At 54.4% G+C, this 17303-nt stretch overlaps 1 protein-coding gene across 4 annotated transcripts in view; it reads left to right on the top strand.

Annotated features, from left to right (window-relative positions):
• PACSIN1 (protein kinase C and casein kinase substrate in neurons 1) overlaps nucleotides 1-14511 on the top strand; it is a 64258-nt gene extending 49747 nt beyond the window's left edge. For 3 of the 4 annotated variants that reach the window (XM_006050347.3, XM_025271417.2, XM_006050348.3), the window contains exons 2-10: nucleotides 6695-6819; nucleotides 7751-7907; nucleotides 9041-9276; nucleotides 9677-9832; nucleotides 9929-10104; nucleotides 10453-10573; nucleotides 10677-10804; nucleotides 11971-12158; nucleotides 12671-14511. In XM_006050347.3, the coding sequence (XP_006050409.1) occupies nucleotides 6757-6819; nucleotides 7751-7907; nucleotides 9041-9276; nucleotides 9677-9832; nucleotides 9929-10104; nucleotides 10453-10573; nucleotides 10677-10804; nucleotides 11971-12158; nucleotides 12671-12780 (1335 nt within the window). In that variant the 5' untranslated portion in view covers nucleotides 6695-6756 and the 3' untranslated portion in view covers nucleotides 12781-14511. Of the gene's footprint in view, nucleotides 1-5684; nucleotides 5837-6694; nucleotides 6820-7750; nucleotides 7908-9040; nucleotides 9277-9676; nucleotides 9833-9928; nucleotides 10105-10452; nucleotides 10574-10676; nucleotides 10805-11970; nucleotides 12159-12670 lie in introns of those variants that run through there. The other variant, XM_044931151.1, reaches the window with a different exon arrangement.
• The last annotated feature ends 2792 nt before the right edge of the window (nucleotides 14512-17303 follow it).

Genomic DNA, 17303 nt, shown 5'->3' with positions numbered 1-17303 from the left:
CATCTCCCGGAGCTTGCTCAAACTCATGTCCATTGAGTCGGTAATGCCACCCAACCATCTCATCCTCTGTCATCTCCTTCTCCTGCCTTCAATCTTTCCCAGCATCAGGGCCTTTTCCAATGAGTCGGCTCTTCACATCAGGTGGCCAAAGTACTGAAGCTTCAGCTTCAATATCAGCCCTTCCAATAAATATTCAGGATTGATATCTTTTAGGATTGACTGGTTTGATCTCCTTGCTGTCCAAGGGGCTCTCAAGAGTCTTCTGCACCACCGTTTGAAGGCATCAATTCTTCGGCACTCAGTCTTTTTTATTGTCCAGCTCTCACATCTGTACATGACTACTGGAAGAAATCATAGCTTTGATTAGATGGACCTTCGTAGGCAAAGTGATATCTCTGCTTTTTAATACACTGTCTAGGTTTGTGATGGCTTTTCTTCCAAGGGACAAGTGTCTTTTAATTTAATGGCTGCAGTCACCATCTGCAGTGATTTTGAAACCCCAAAAAATAAAGACTCACTGTTTCCATTGTTTCCCCATCTGTTTGCCATGAAGTGATGGGATCAAAAGCCATGATCTTCGTTTTTTGAATGTTGAATTTTAAGCCAACTTTTTCACTCTCCTCTTTCACTTTCTCTTTAGTTTTTTAGTTCTTTAGGCTCTTTAGTTCTTCTTCACTTTCTGCCATAAAGGGTAGTGTCAGATAACCGCATATCTGAGGTTATTGATATTTCTCCCGGCAATCTTGATTCCAGCTTGTGCTTCATCCAATCTGGCATTTCTCATCATGTACTCTGCATGTAAGTTAAATAAGCAGGGTGACAATATATAGCTCTGATGTACTCCTTTCCCAATTTTGAACCAGTCCATTGTTCCGTGTCTATTTTTAACTGTTGCTTCTTGACCTGCATACAGGCTTCACAGGAAGCAGGTCAGGTGGTCTGGTATTCCCATCTCTAAGAATTTTCCACAGTTTGTTGCGATTCTGCACTGTCAAAGGCTTTAGCATAGTCAGTGAAGTAGAAGTAGATGTTTTTATGGAATTCTCTAGCTTTTCCTATTATACAGTGGATGTTGGCAATTTGATTTCTGGTTCTTCTGCCTTTTCTAAATCTAGCTTGAACATATGGAAGTTCTTGGTTCACATACTGTTGAAGTCTAGCTTGAAGGATTTTGAGCATTACTTTGCTAGCATGTGAAATGAGTGCAATTGTGTGGTAGTTTGAACTTAAAGCCAGCAGTGATACACATCATAAATAATTGTACTCTATGATAACTCCAGTAGACAATTTTTTCCATCCTGAACATTGGGGTCAAAAATATGGTTTGAAACAAAACAATAACTTTCCATTGTGCCTGCTCAGTAGTGTCCGACTCTCTGCAACCCCACAGACTGTAGCCTGCCAGGCTCCTCTGTCTCTGTCCCAGCAAGAATACTGGGGTGATCTGCCATTTCCTACTCCAGGGAATCTCCCCGACCCAGGGATTGAACCTGTGTCTCCTGCACTGGCAGGCGGATTCTTTACCACTGACCCATCCGGGAATCCCACCTTTCCATTAGAATTCTTTAAATTTCTTACCTAGTTCAGCAATATGATCTGAAAGTTATTAAATGTTGTCCATATTATTTAACTTACCAAATAATCCTAGTTAGAGCTTCCCTGACAGCTCAGCGGGTAAAGAATATTCATGCAGTGCAAAAGACGCAGGAGACGTGGATTCTATCCCTGGGTCAGGAAGATCCCCTGGAAGAGGAAATGGCAACCCATGGACATTCTTGGGTTCTTGTCTGAAAAATCCCATGGACAGAGGAGCCTAGTGGGCTACAGTCTATGGGGTTGCAAAGAATTGAACATGACTGAGCAACTAAGCATGACAAATCCTAGTTACTTCACTATTTCTTCTGAGTGTCTAGGAACCCTTTGGAATACTCAAAGTTAGCTAGAGAAAGAAGCTTGAAGTCTGTTATTCAAAGGCGCTCGATATTCTAGGAAAATTTTGGGGAGAACAAAAACCAAATTCTAGTCTTATAGTAGCTTACTATTAATAACAAAGATTCATTTAAATCCAATCTAATCTTAAATCACTCCTGACAGCATACAAAAGTCTTTTCTCCAAGTACCCCCTCCACTTTTTTCTGCAAATCTTTCATTGCTTTTTGTATCCATATGATTCATCCCTTAATCTTTTCCATCTGGAAACAACTAGCTCCAGGACAAAGCTATTATCATAATTTTTTCTTCAACAAAAATATCTGCATTCTTTATACTTTTTCTCATTGACAACAGATATCCTACTTGCTTTACAGACTGAAATGCTTCATTTTTAGTAGCTTTCATTACATATTTCAGTTTTTAACCCACAAAAACCTTAACAAAGCCAAGAAACAAGTAATTGAACTGTTATACCAGCATTTACTGATTGGCAAACTTAAGAACATATTCCGTAACCTATAACAACTTACATTTTTCTCATAATCTAATTTCTCTTTAATATGGTACAAGATGCATGTGTAATAAACCCAACATCTTTTGAAGTTCTGCTAATTAACCCAAGGCTGAAGTCTCAGGCAAAGTGGGCTTTGTTTGTATTTCAAGGACATGATGAGAGTTAACTTCAAGTTTTCTCCCAGAAGTATGTTTGTTCTCTCAGAATTTTGTCAGAATTCTGAAAACAGTATTTTATCAAGCTAGCTTACTCTACATATGCAAAAAGAACAAGAATAATTTCAAAATTCTTTTGGAATTTCTAAAGAGTTTCATCTCAACCAATTTTCTCCAGAGGCTAAACAATACTATTGTCATATATTGTTTAAAAAAATTATCTTTGAGACTTTCAGTTCAGTTCAGTCTGTCTGACTCTCAGTCTCACCCTTTGCGACCCCATGGACTGCAGCACTCCAGGCTTTCCTGTCCATCACCAACTCCCAGAGCTTGCTCAAACTCATGTCCATCGAGTGGATGATGCCATCCAACCATCTCATCCTCTGTCGTCCCCTTCTCCTCCTGCCTTCAGTCTTTCTCAGCATCAGGGTCTTTTCCAAGGAGTCAGTTCTTCGCATCAGGTGGCCAAAGTATTGGAGTTTCAGCTTCAGCATCAGTCCTTCCAATGAATATTCAGGACTGATTTCCTTTAGGATGATGAGTTTGATCTCCTAGCAGTCCAAGGGACTCTCAAGAGTCTTCTCCAACACCACAGTTCAAAAGCATCAATTCTTCGGCGCTCAGCTTTCTTCACAGTCCAACTCTCACATCCATACATGACCACTGGAAAAACCATAGCCTTGACTAGATGGACCTTTGTTGGCAAGGTAATAAATATCTCTGCTTTTCAACATGCTATCTAGGTTGGTCATAACTTTCCTTCCAAGGAGTAAGCGTCTTTTAATTTCATGGCTGCAGTCACCATCTGCAGTGATTTTGGAGCCCAAGAAAATAAAGTCTGCTACTGTTTCCATTGTTTCCCCATCTATTTGCCATGAAGTGATGGGACCAGATGCCATGATCTTCATAAAATTTTCTGAATGTTGAGTTTTAAGCCAACTTTTTCACTCTCCTCTTTCACTTTCATCAAGAGGCTCTTTAGTTCTTCGCTTTCTGCCATAAGGGTGATGTCATCTGTGTGTCTGAGGTTATTAATATTTCTCCCAGCAATCTTGATTCCAGCTTGTGCTTCATCCAGCCTGGCACTTCTCATGATATACCCTGCATATAAGTTAAATGAACAGGGTGACAATACACAGCCTTAACATAGTCCTTTTCCAATTTGGAACCAGTCTGTTGTTCCATGTCCAGTTCTAACTATTGCTTATTGACCTGCATACAGGTTTCATAGGAGGCAGGTAAGGTGGTCTGGTATTCCTGTCTCTTGAACAATTCTGAGACTTTACTGGTGGTCCAGTGGTTGAGACTCTGTGCTTCCACTCCAGGGGGCACAGGTTTGATTCCTCATTGGGGAACTGGGATCCTATATGCCACGGTGTGGCCAAAAAATTTATCTTTTTCCTAAAAATACAAATTAAAATGAACAAAAAAACTTTATGTTTTTCTTTTAGTAACCTCATTGCTAAAACTTTTCTGTTCACACACATGGAGTATGCACTCACACACCAGAAGACAGAACTGTCAAAAATCTTCCAAGAGGATGACATGGAGTCCCAAATAAATACTTTCCCAGCACAAATTGTCCTCAGCCTCAGACACATGTCAAAACCAATTGGCAAAATGTCCAAATAGCAGTTGGAGCTGAAAAGAGAAGTTTGCCTGGGTGCACACTGGTGGACTTCTCAGTCTTGGAGCCTGTCAGCGGGTCTAGATGCCTGTTCCACCCAGGAGAAACGTACATTGGCAGCCAGCGCTGAGCAGGGGAGAAATAGGGCAGATCCCCGAAACACATGGTTTCGGCAGCTGCTAGGAATGTCCCTCCAGACCCACCTCCTGGGGCCAGCTGGCCACAAGCAGCGGGTTCCTCACAGCCACCCCAGTGTGTGGTCATGGGAGAACTCCAGGGAGCCAGATACTGTGAGAGTGCAGGGGCCCCACGTTGGGGGCCAAAAACTGTTATCAAATGTAGGGGTCTGACTGCTTGCTGCTCTAAAGACAGAAAAGAGGCAAGGCTGGTGGAAAGGAAAGTTTTCCGTATTTCTGAGCCGGCAAACTGGCAGGGAGGGCAGACTTCTATCCAAAGGCTGACTCCTCACCCCCGACAATCAGTGGGGAAGAGCTTTTATAGGTGCAAGGAGGGGGCTACTTGCAGAAACAACACAGTCAGCTCTGACAGTCATCTTGAAGTTGGTCATGTGGTGGTCTGATCAGTGTCATCTTGATTGTTTTAAATACAGCTAATCTTCAGTTCCCTGGTGGGCTGCCGTCTATGGGGTCGCACAGAGTCGGATACGACTGAAGCGACTTAGCAGCAGCAGCAGTAATCTTCAGTTCCAGGGTCAGGTTATTCCCTCTTCTTTGAGTCCAACTCTTGGAATTGCGCAGCTTAGGTCATGGCTTAGAGAAGGAAATGGCAACCCACTCCAGTATTCTTGCCTAGAGAATCCCGTGGACAGAGGAACCTGGTGGGCTGCCGTCCATAGGGTCACACAGAGTCGGACACAACTGAAGCAACTTAGCATGCATGCATGCATTGGAGAAAGAAATTGCAACCCACTCCAGTATTCTTGCCTGGAGAATCCCAGGGACAGAAGAGCTTGGTGGGCTGCCGTCTATGGAGTCATACAGAGTCAGACACGATTGAAGCGACTTAGCAGCAGCAGCAGGTCATGGCTACAGTAAGTGTCTATAAGACAGCTCACAGGATATGGCTCAGAGTGTTATATATAGCCCTTGAGGAGGAGCTATATGACTTTGACTTTGCTTAAAGACTAAATGATTATTATTTAGTCTGTTGGACTTGTTTAGTCTTGTAGACTTTTAGTTTTGTTTCTGCATTTTCTCATTTCTCTGATTAAACTGATTTGTTGACTGAAGTTTTTCCATAGACAGAAGGCAGGCTGGGGACATGGGGGTCAAGGATCAGAGGGTCCTGCTCCATTTCAGGGTCAGGCCCATCCTGGATTCACTGCCCCTTTGAAGACCAGGCCCCTGGCTCTCTGTGTCCTGTCTCCTGACTACTGAGCCATGCTTGTTAGAGGTAGCAGTATGGGCTGGGTAGGGGTGGGAGTAGGGCAGCGCCTGGCCCGGCCCGGGGCAACACACGGCCTAGACTGGAGAGCCGTGATGCCCGCCGACAGATCCAGGGCACACGGAGCCGCCCCAGTGCTTGCACAGATCGCAGTGGCCTGACCTGTGGGCCCAAAGCTGCATGTCCAGGACTCTTAGGAGACGTGTGAGTGGCTAATGGAAGCTTTGAGACTGGGCACCAGGGCAGCCAGAAGGGCATTTCCAAGAGCCCCGCAGCTCAGAGAACTGAGGAGGTGCTGAGCCCGGGCCCAAGGAGGGAGGTGGCCTGCTACCAGGCTTCGTGATGGGCTTGGGTCCAGGTGCCGGGTAGGGGTTCAGAGAGATTCTAGGAGCTGAGACCAGGGGTTCTGCATTGATTGGGGATGGCGAGGCAGGGCGGGGAGGGGGAGCTGAGGTGGGTCTGTTTGGCCCAGTGCAAGGATTCAGCTGTGCCAGGTGGGCAATGCCAAGGGGGCAGATTGAGAAGACTTCTGGGGTTCATTTGAGCCCCAGGGGGCCCTGACAGAGTGTCCAGTCCTGGGGAGGGGGTGCAGGACGTGCACAAAAATAGATGTGGTTTCTGGCTTTGAGGGGCTGTGTGTGTCTATGAAGCAAACCGCAGATTTATGTCAAGCAAATATGCAATTATGTGGCCCGAGGTTTTATCTCTAAGAGTCCAGGAGCACAAAACCCTTGGGGACAGCATGGTTCTGGTGAGGAGGTGGTCTTCTGAGAGGAGGTGCCCACACTGGAGCTGGAGGACGGACTTGGGGGAAGGGGAGAAGGGGAAGGATATGGCGAGAGGGGCTTGTGGGGGACCAGCTGGGAGGTGGGCACGAGGGGTGCCACCTGGTGGATATTGGGGTTACCCTAGGGACGAGGAGCCAGTCTGTAGACAGGAAGCCCCCAGCCAACTCAAGGCTCATGCCTGTGGAGTCCCCGTAGCCCGTTGGGGCCCTGGGCCTGGTGTGGGGCACCTGGGACGCTTCCCTTGTCTCCAGGGGACTCTCTCCTGCCCTCCTAGCGCGTGAGAAGCCCGCGTGCTGAACGCCACCGCCCGCCTGTCCGCCGCACCACCGCCGCACCATGTCTGGCTCTTACGACGAGGCCTCGCTAGCTCCGGAGGAGACCACCGACAGCTTCTGGGAGGTGAGTCTTAGGTGCTCCATGGGTCCTGGGCACCCGACAGCCTAGCTGCATGGAGACCCAGGCTTCCAGCCACCCACAATCTCAGCCCTTGACCCTCAAGCCCTTGGGGCCCCTCGGGAGCCCTCCATGTTCAGCAGATGGTGGTTGCCATGAAGTGGTCCCTACAGACCACCGCTGCCCCTGCAGAGACCCTGTAGAATTCACAGTGTGGAGCAGGGCCTTCCTGACCCTGCCCTGGGGGCCCTGGATCAGACTCCTAGTAGTTCACAAGGGCAAGTGAGCGCTTTACAGCTTCCTGGGGTTTCACAGCTGCACCCCCCCCCCCCACCTGCATACACCCTGTGCTGTGGGCAGGGGGCGGGGCACTGGTGCCAATATGTTGTGAGCTCTGGGGACCCCACAGCCAAGAGGCGGAGACAAGCCAGCATTACTGGAGCCTCCCAAAGTATTTGAGACCCAGAAAGACATTTTCTATTGGCTTCCAAAACCCAAAGCGTCACAAACTGCCAAAACCAAAGCGCCACAAACTGCCAAACCTAAATTAATAAGTGTTTAATGAGATGTCTAACAAAACATAATATTATGTCAAGAAGCTGCAGCTCAACTCAACGCTTATATGACTCTATATAAATATAATAGATTTTGCATGGCAAGAACAGAATGAATAATTCATCTGAGTCCAAGTCCAAATTATAAATATTCTTCTGCACTTGGTGACAGCGAGGAAATTCTATTTAAAGCGGGAGGAAGGAGAGAGTCCAGACGGTGGGGAGTGAGGGCCCGGACCCCCAGGGCGTTAGAGCGGGGCGGCCCGGGAGGCCTGGCGGGCGCCCCCCACCTCCCCCTGCGCAGAACGTGGCCGCCAAGGCTGGCGGCCGGGCCGGAGGCGCTGGGGGCCCCGCGGGAGTCGTGCTCGCTACTCCGCCACCAGGTGGGGAACTACAAGCGGACGGTGAAGCGCATCGATGACGGGCACCGGCTGTGCAACGACCTGATGAGCTGCGTGCAGGAGCGCGCCAAGATCGAGAAGGCCTACGCGCAGCAGCTCACCGACTGGGCCAAGCGCTGGCGCCAGCTCCTCGAGAAAGGTGCCGCCTCTCCCCTCCGTGCCCGGGCCGGGCGCACACCCAGGCGCTAACCGGCCCTCCACTGCCCAGTCCCGGGAGCACCCCGCCCCTGGATGCTCCTGCAACCTCTCATCACTGGGCCTTTGCCAGCGCCCGCCCCTCACATGCACTCTTCGCCTCCCAAACTACCCAGGCCTCCCTGTCGCTGATCAACTCCGCTTTCTGCAATTTTGGATTGAATTTAGAGGGGAAAAAAGACTTTTTTTGGTTGTGCCATGGGGCTTGCAGATCTCAGTTCCTTGATCAGGGATTGAACCCCAGGTCCAGGGGGCAGTGAAAGCCTGGAATCCTAACCACGAGGTCACCAGGGAACTTATAAAACCTTTTATTTTGAAATAATTTAAGCTTAGAGAAAAATTTCTAGAATAGTACAGAGAATTACCTACCTTTCACCCAGACTCACCAGCTCATATTTTATCGGGTTTGTTTTCTCACGCCCTCTCTATTTATAGGCATGTCTTTTCTGAGCCATTTAAGTTGGAGACATGCCCCTTCACCCTAAATCCTTCACCTTATTGCTGAAGAATAAGAACATTTGTTTATGTAATCGCTGAAGAATAAGGACATTTGTTTATGTAATCATAGTTCAACTATCAAATTCAGGGGTTTAATGTGACCCATATGCAAATTTTATGATAGCTATTGTTTGCCCTGGTCCAGATCCTGAGGGTTGTCTGGTTCCAGTGGCTTCCTGTTACGTCACCAGTTGGTTCTTCACTTTTACATTTACGTCAACATTCCTGGAGCACCAGGAGCTGGCCTGTGAGAACTCATGGGGTCCAGGCTGTCCCCCATGGGGCTCACAAGCTAATGGAGGCGACAGGGAGCAGGCCCAGAGGCAGATGCTACATATAAGAAGAATTATGAGGGCTGCTGGCAGAGCTCTGTGAGGACAGAGTGTTCAGAGAAGGCTTCCTGGAGGCGGTGGCTGTTCTTGGGCTGTTCTGGAGGATGGATAAAGCTATAGGGAGAGCAGAGGAGGGCGTTTCTGCTGCCATGGGAAGTATGGGGAAAGCCTCAGAGAAAGGAGGCGTGAAGGAGGCCTCTGGGCAGGGGGTGACGAGGACCTGGTGACCCCCCGGCCGTTTCCTCAGGCCCACAGTATGGCAGCTTGGAGCGGGCCTGGGGCGCCATAATGACGGAGGCCGACAAGGTGAGCGAGCTGCACCAGGAGGTGAAGAACAGCCTGCTGAACGAGGACCTGGAGAAGGTCAAGAACTGGCAGAAGGACGCCTACCACAAGCAGATCATGGGCGGCTTCAAGGAGACCAAGGAGGCTGAGGACGGCTTCCGCAAGGCCCAGAAGCCCTGGGCCAAGAAGATGAAGGAGGTGCCTGGTGGGCGGGCAGCTGCCACAGAAGGGGCGAGGCCGGGCGGCAGGGCTCAGGGGGGCAGACTGAGCCAAGAAAAGGCATCTACAGACGCTGTAGGCAGTGCGCTGCCCCCTGGGATTGTGCCCACAGGGAGCAGCACTGCCTGCCAGGAGGAAGCATCTGCAGATAGGGCCGGCCCTGCAGGGCCTAACAGGAGGGTGTCTGTGGGGGCCGGCAGTACTCAGGTGGGTGGGCACTGCCCCCGAATGTCTGGAGCTTGGGCCTGCACTGCTTCTTCCTTTTGAGAATGTATGCTTGCAGCTCCCGGCGGAGCGGACAGGAGGGACGGGTGGACAGTGATCTCGTTGGCTCCTACATACGAGTAGGCGCCCTGCCCCCTCGCCTCCCTCCCCACAGCTAGAGACAGCCAAAAAGGCGTACCATCTGGCTTGCAAAGAGGAGAAGCTGGCCATGACCCGGGAGATGAACAGCAAGACAGAGCAGTCGGTCACACCCGAGCAGCAGAAGAAGCTGCAGGACAAAGTGGACAAGTGCAAGCAGGACGTGCAGAAGGTTCCGGCTGGGCTGGGGTCTCGGGGCCCCTTGGAGTGGGTGGCAGCTGGGAGCTGCAGGCCTGGGTCTCACTCCCCTTTGCCCTGGTGCCCGTAGACGCAGGAGAAGTATGAGAAGGTGCTGGACGACGTGGGCAAGACCACGCCCCAGTACATGGAGGGCATGGAGCAGGTGTTTGAGCAGTGCCAGCAGTTTGAGGAAAAGCGGCTGGTCTTCCTCAAGGAGGTGCTGCTGGACATCAAACGTCATCTCAACCTGGCTGAGAGCAGCAGGTAGCTGGGGGTGGCGGTGCAGGGGCGGGGTGGGGGAGGTGGGCAGCAGGGTTTCCTGGACCCTCATTCCAGTGGCAGGAAGGGAGGGCAGGGCTGCAGGAGCTGGTGGTTGCCTGGGTGAGCGCTGACGTAAGCCAGGCCCTCAGGAAAGGTGCTTGGATGGATGGGCAAGCGGCTAAGATGGGGATGGAGAAGGGTGCCCACAGGGCATGCCTGGAGCTGCCCACTCAGAGATCGCGCTTCGAAAGCCACCTGATTCCTGGCTGCCGGCACCCTGCTCCTCTGGACGGGCCCTTACTGAAGCTGGGGTGCATCTTGCCCTGAACCGCCCATCCCCCCCACGCACAGCTACATTCAAGTGTACCGGGATCTGGAGCAGGCCATCCGGGGGGCTGATGCCCAGGACGACCTCAGATGGTTCCGCAGCACCAGTGGCCCTGGCATGCCCATGAACTGGCCCCAGTTTGAGGTGAGGATGTGTGGGGATGGGGTAGAGGGATCCCAAACTGCTGGAAGGAGCCTCTGGGGGCAGCCCCCCAGCCTGACTGCTCCCCTCCCCTGGTGCCCCCCAGGAGTGGAACCCAGACCTCCCTCACACCGCTGCCAAGAAGGAGAAACAGCCCAAGAAGGCAGAGGGGGCAGTGCTGACCAATGCTGCTGGCGTGGTGGAGTCCACGTCTCAGGCTGGGGACCGTGGCAGGTGAGTGCCTCCTCTGGAGCCTCCTGGGGGCCTGGGGAGCCCCCACACTGGGGCCACTGAGTTTTACCTTAGGAGATAAGAAATGGTTTAAGTCAGGACAAACTTGTGCTCCTCTCAGAGATGGAGGTAGCCAGTCTGTGAGAGCTGCTACAAGATGCGAGGCGCTGTGCTAACTAAGCGTTTTCCGTAAATTATCTTGTTGAAGTCTCCCGGCACGCTGAGGAGTATGTCAATATTCCCATTTTACAGATAGAGAAACCGATACCCAGAGAGGGTAAGTGACTTGCCCAAGGTCACACAACTCGTTTTGTAAGCCTCAGAGCCAAGATATGTTGCCCAAGAGGTCTGGCTCCAGAATCCTCACTCACTAAATACATATATATATATATAGAGAGAGAGAGAGAGCTTCCCTGGTGGCTCAGTGGTAAAGAATCCACCTGCCAGTGCAGGAGCCTCAGGTTCAATCCCTGGGTTGGGAAGATCCCAGTCCAGTATTCTTGCCTGGGAAATCCCCTGGACAGAGGAAGCTGACGGGCTATAGTACATGGTGTCACAAAAGAGCTGGGCATGACTTAGTGACTAAAAATGAGCTTGGTTCATCTCTTTTTTTTCTTCCAGTTTTAATGCGATATGATTGACATACAGCACCAAGTTTAAGGTGTACAAAATAATGATGTGACTTACAGACATCATGACTTATAGACAGGAATGATTACCACCATAAATTGAGTAAAACATCCATCATCTCCTATAAATTCAAGGTTAAGGAATTAGGAAAGAGTTGTTTTCCTGGTGGTGAGAGCTCAGGATTTATGGTCTTAACTTCATAGATAACACACAGCAGTGTTGATTTATCCTGTTGCACATTAATTAACATGATGCTCCTCCTACTGGAATGCTCACTCTTAGTCACTGGGTTGTACTGCCCCTCTCAGATGGGGGGTCAGATGTTCCCTGGGGTCTCCTTCAGCACCCACTCACTCCAGGGCTGAGTGATGCTAATAGTCCTGCTTCCCATGTGTTTAAAGAGCCGTCAGTGAGGGCTCCCTCTTACAAGGCCTGCTCCAGCTTCTGTGGGATTTGGGGTCAGTGCCCTGGTTGGGAGGGGGCAGCCCTAGGGACCAGGTGAGGGGCCGCTCAGGCCGGGTCCTGTCCCTGCACCTCAGTGTTAGCAGCTACGACAGGGGCCAGACTTACGCCGCCGAGTGGTCGGACGATGAGAGCGGGAACCCGTTTGGGGGCAGTGAGGCCAACGGAGGCTCCAACCCCTTCGACGAGGACGCCAAGGGAGTGCGCGTGCGGGCGCTCTACGACTACGACGGCCAAGAGCAGGACGAGCTCAGCTTCAAGGCCGGTGAGGGGGCGGGCCTGGTGGGCGAGACCAGGGACGTCACCCATGCCCCGGGGGGCAAGATCTGGGGGTGACCCGTGCCCTGGGGGCAAGACCTGGGGTGACCAGTGCCCCGGGGGCAAGACCTGGGCTGAAGAGCTGGGGCGGACCCTAAGGATGGCAGCGGGGTGCCAGGGGTGGGATCTGGACCTGAGAATAGGGTGAGGGAGGGCCGGAAGGTGGACTGTGGGGGAGCCTGAAGGCAAGGGGGGCCGGGGGAGGGATCGGAGCGGGGAAATGAAGCTGGAGGTGCGGCCTGGGCCTCCCTGGTGGAGCTGAGACCCAGATTAGCTGGTGGCTGGGCCGCACCTGCATGTCGAGGTGTGGGTGGAGCTGGTCCCCGGGGTGGGCACTAATGCAGGGAGGAGGGTGTTGGGGTGGGCCCAGCCTAATCAGAGGGATTCCGGGGAAGGTGGGGGTGGAGGTCCCACTCAGGCTCAGGTCAATCAGCTCCTCCGTGTCCTCTCCCTCCCTAGGAGACGAGCTCACCAAGCTGGGCGAGGAGGACGAGCAGGGTTGGTGCCGCGGGCGGCTGGACAGCGGGCAGCTGGGACTCTACCCCGCCAACTACGTGGAGGCCGTCTAGCGGCCCCGCCCCCCCCAGCCCAAGCTCCTCACCCGCCGCCCCCGTCCCTGCCGCCTCCCGCCCCCCAACCCCCTGCCATAGAGTTCCAGACATATTTTCCGATCAAGCTTTTATTTTTTTAAAAGTCAAAACAGAACAAAACAAAAAATATAAAGAGACGGAGCATTTGCAGGGCTGCCTGGAGGCCAGGGTGGTGGGACTTGGGGTGATGGCCCCAGGGCAGGTGAGGGTTTAGGACTTAGCCCGACAGCGACATCATCACATCTGCTCTTCAGATCCCACCAAAGAGTCTCCTGCACCCGGAGGGGTGTCTCCTGGACCCTTCCATCCTCGGTGCCCCCAGCCTTTCCTCCCCCCACGCTCATCCCCACCCCCGGCTGCCAGCGCCTGCCCCCAGTCTCCGGGCCTGGTTTTCTTGCCCTCTGCCTCATGCCCCACCCTGCTCCCCTCCCACCACCTACTCTTAGAGGCCTCCTCTGAAGTCCCCCGAGAAGGGGGCCACCCCTTTAGTCTTCCACTCTGCCTGGGGGAATGCCCTTCTCCTAGCCTCGTCCCTGAGGACTGGCGGGGCTGGAGGAGGGATGGTCACCCCCCTCTTCTCCGACAGAGGTTTCCGGGGTCCCTAGACTCCTCAAGACAGGCAGAGGTGTTAGCTGGAGCTGCGGACACTCACTGGTGTAGGAGGAGGGGTGAATAGGGATGGGGTCGGGGAGGGGATAAGACCCCACTGGGGCTCTTTTTTCCAGCTGTTGGCAGGTTGGGCCCAGTCTCTTCCCCAGAGCCAGACACTGCCTCCCAGTCACTAGCAGAGGCCCCATCCCGCTGTCAGGCAGCAGGGAGGGGGCCCCAAAGCCCAGGGCAAAGCCAGCAACAGTAGCAGCCTCCTCCTGTTTCCTGGGGAGGAGGACATCTTGCCCGCCCTCCCTCTCTCTCCCATCTCTCCAAGTCCACCGAAAACTGTAGATCCACCAGGCTAAACCGGCCTCGCCTCCCTCCTCCACGCCCCTGCTCTGGTCTGCCCAAGGAGACTCCATGGAGGATCAGGCAGGGGAACGCCTGCGGCCGGCAGGGAGGGCCTGGGTCTGCAGGTGCCCTGGCCTCCGGAGCAGCACCATCACCGGGTCTTTCTTCTTGTCCCCCTCCCGCCAACTCCAGCCCTGGCCCCTTGCAGCCCCTCCCGCTGGCGGCCCCCATCTCTGCACACCTGGGTCTCAGGGAAAGGACTCCCGTGGGCGGGAGGGGGCCAAGGGCCTCCGGAGAGCAGCAGTGTCTGCTGAGGCGGGTGGACGGAGGCCGTGCTGGCCTAGCAGGTGTTCGCACCAGGGCCCAGCCAGCCTGGCCCATAGAGTGGGGAGCTGCCTGGGCAGACCAGGACCCCCAGGCCGGGGAAGGATGGGAAGCGGCGTCTCTGAGGCCCTGAGACTTCCTGCAGCAGCAGGGGAGGCCGCTGCTCAGGGTGCTGAGCCTCGGGTCTGCGGACACCCCCACGCACTCTGCCCTGGCGGTGCTTGGCCGCCCCGGCCTCCAGGTAACGACAGCACGACCCCCAGCCCCTCTGCCACCCTCGGTCTTCTTTTGCTCCCTGCTGCGTTTGCCCAGAGCCCACTCAGGAGGTCCCAGACCCCAGCCTCCATGCCCTGCGCCTAGTCCTGTGGGCACAGAGGACCCTGGCAGAGGCGCTGGGGCAGGCCTCCCTCGGGGCCAGGGGACTTTGGGGGTGTGAGGACCCCCCCACTTCAGCACCCCTGTTCTTGTCCCTGTCTGCTCTCTGCACCTCTGCTGCAGCCTGAGGTGTGACCCAGGCCCCTGAGAGCCTGAAGCAAGATTTCAGAAGTCCTCAGGCCTCCAAACTCCCCAGTTGAAGCCTCTTCAGCTTCTCCCCCAGGCAGGAATTGGGGTGGGGGCCTCTGTCCTTGCAAAGCAGGAGGCCCGCCCGTTTGCACCCTGGGGCCTGGGCTCCCGTATCCTTGCCCGCGGCCTCCGGGCACCCGGGTGGGGCTGTGACCCTGGCTGGACCCCAGGCCCATACCCCTCCACACTCCAGCTGCCGGCTCCAGGGCGGGGACTCGAAACCCCTTTCCTTCTGAGCAACCACCTCCACGAGCCCACTGGGGACCCCTTTCTCTCATCCCCAGGCTCCTCAGGACCCCAGGGAAAGAGGGTCTCCCACCCGAAATCCCCCTGAGCCCCACCTGTCAGTGCTGGCATCGGGCACTCAACACCGAGCGTGGGCGCCCACACCCACCGCCTCTTGTAGCCCCCCCCCACCGCCCACCCCCTTGATGCTGCGCGAGCCACCCCGCGGGGCTCGGGGCTCGGCGGCGAGTACTGTGTTCTGTCCCCAGTGAAGCCCCATTTCTGTGGTCCGGCTCTGCGAGGAGCTGGGGCTGCCCCGCCGCCCGCCACCCCAGGCTTCCTGACTCCATTAGTCCAACACTTGTGAAACTCCGAGAAGTGCTGTGGTCTCAGCAACGCACCTGTTTTGTACATGATTGTGTAATTTAAAGGTGTATAAATACAGATATATATATATATAAGTTGTGATTGTACAACTGTGGATAAAGTCCAGAACTGTGTCAACCTGGCTGGACGTGTGTCCTTTTGAGTCTTGCGTGTCTCAGGCTCTTGTGAGTTCTCTACAGCTGGAGTCTGTTGGGGAGGTGGTGCCCCAGGGTGCTATCCTGGGGGACCACCAAGGGTGGGGGGCCCTGGGGCCTGTCTATGCAGGGAAGCTCACCCTAGATGCTCTCTGAGGCGCCAAGACTGTGGCCTTTAGGGTCCTGGGCACCTGGTGATGAGCACTAGCCAGGAGAGCTGGGGCATCTGGGGTCCCAAACTTATGGTTCAAGGGTGAATTTGACTCCCAAGTAGGTTCAATTTTTAAAGCGAAATTCTAAAAGTGACTACGGAGGTCTGTGGCTTGTGGCTGTCCACAGCCCCAGGCTCCCTGTGCTGTGATATCAGTCACGCTGTACCTTTGCCTGACCTCGGACAGCATTTCTGTGTGGGACCCCTCCGGGGGCCAGACTGGGGCTCTGGGCCCCTAGCTCCGTCCCAGCCTCAGCTCCAGGCCCGGTTCCTGCTCCAGCCTCCCCCACTCCAGCCAGACCCCTCCGGGGCAGGCAGGAGTCCCAGGTCTAGTCCCAGTCCGGCCGTCGGTTCACGGTGTCCCAGTCACCAGCCTGGGCCTTACCCCTGTTGGTTAGATGTCTCTCTGAGGCCCTTCTGGCCCCGACAGCCTGACAGGGTCCCGACACAAAACCATTGTTCAAGGCAAATACACTAGAGTCCCGTCACCCCCCACCCCGACTGCTTTGCCCCAGCCTCAGGGCATGCTCATTTGACCTGGGGACACTATCAGCTTCTCTCCCATATTCTTCATTCCCAGATCCACCTCCAGGGACACGCCCCTGGTTTGAGTCGAACAGAGAACTCTTCAGATAAAGGCACGAGTTGACCTCGAAGTATTTGGACAGGCTGTTCCGTGCAGAGCCCTGGAGGCGGGCTGCCCTGAAGAAGGTCAGGGAGGAGGTCCTAGGCTAGATGGGGCTCTGACGGGCAGTGTGCGTGCAGGAGGAAGAGGCTTCTGGAGTTTGCTGCCAGCACATGGGCTGTCACCGGATGGGTGTGTGCCCGCCAGGGACCTGTGTGCCTCCGTGCCTCGTGGCAGATCCACCCAGTAGGGAGTGGCCCCCTGCCCCACCGCGGCGCAGGTGCCATTCTGGAGCAGCTCCAGCTCCCCACTCCTCGTCCTGATGCCCTTCCCCCCTTCCCTCTAGCCCCAGCCTGCGATCAGAGGCGCTCCAGGGCCTGCTAGGGACCTGAGAGCAGGTGGCTCGAGGGACTCCGGTGGGGGCGGGGGGCGGGGGAAGGCTGGAGACAAAACCAGTTCAGCAAAGCTGAGCTGGGTTCTGGCTGGGGTCCCAGCCCGCCCCCTCCCCAGGGGTGGGCAGACAGCAGGGGCCCAGCGAGGCACCGGCCTGGGGCAGGCCCCCCACCCCCGCCTCCTCAGGTGCAGTCCCAGCTGACATGCCAAGGTGCTGTTTGCTCACTGCCAGGAGTAAACGTTCTTCTGGAGACAATAAAATTGCTGAGGGCACAAGGTGCAGCACAGGCAGCGTTTAACCCTCAGTGGTCGAGGTGCCGCTGGCTGGCTCCCCATCCCGACTCCCGGGAAGCTGAGCCTTACAGAGGCGAGGGCAGGAGCGGGAGGCAAGGCGGGGCGGAGAGAGCCCTGTCCTTGTGGGCTCGGTCCGGGTTCTGCCGCTGATCGGCTGTGTGACTGGGAGCGAGCGCTTAACTGCTCTGAGCCTCAGTTCCTCAGCTGCAAAGTGGCGGGTGGGGATAACCTCACAGTTTCTGTTGACCGTCCCTTGGATTGCAAGGAGATCCAACCAGTCCATCCTATAGGAAATCAGCCCTGAACATTCACTGAAAGGACTGATGCTGAAGTCGAAGCTCCAGTACTTTGGCCACTTGATGTGAAAAGCTGACTCATTGGAAAAGACCCTGATGCTGGGAAA

The sequence above is a fragment of the Bubalus bubalis genome, chromosome 2, assembly GCF_019923935.1.
Source record: "Bubalus bubalis isolate 160015118507 breed Murrah chromosome 2, NDDB_SH_1, whole genome shotgun sequence".
In the NCBI taxonomy this organism is placed as follows: Eukaryota; Metazoa; Chordata; class Mammalia; order Artiodactyla; family Bovidae; genus Bubalus; species Bubalus bubalis.
This window is presented reverse-complemented; position numbering and strand designations above follow the sequence as displayed.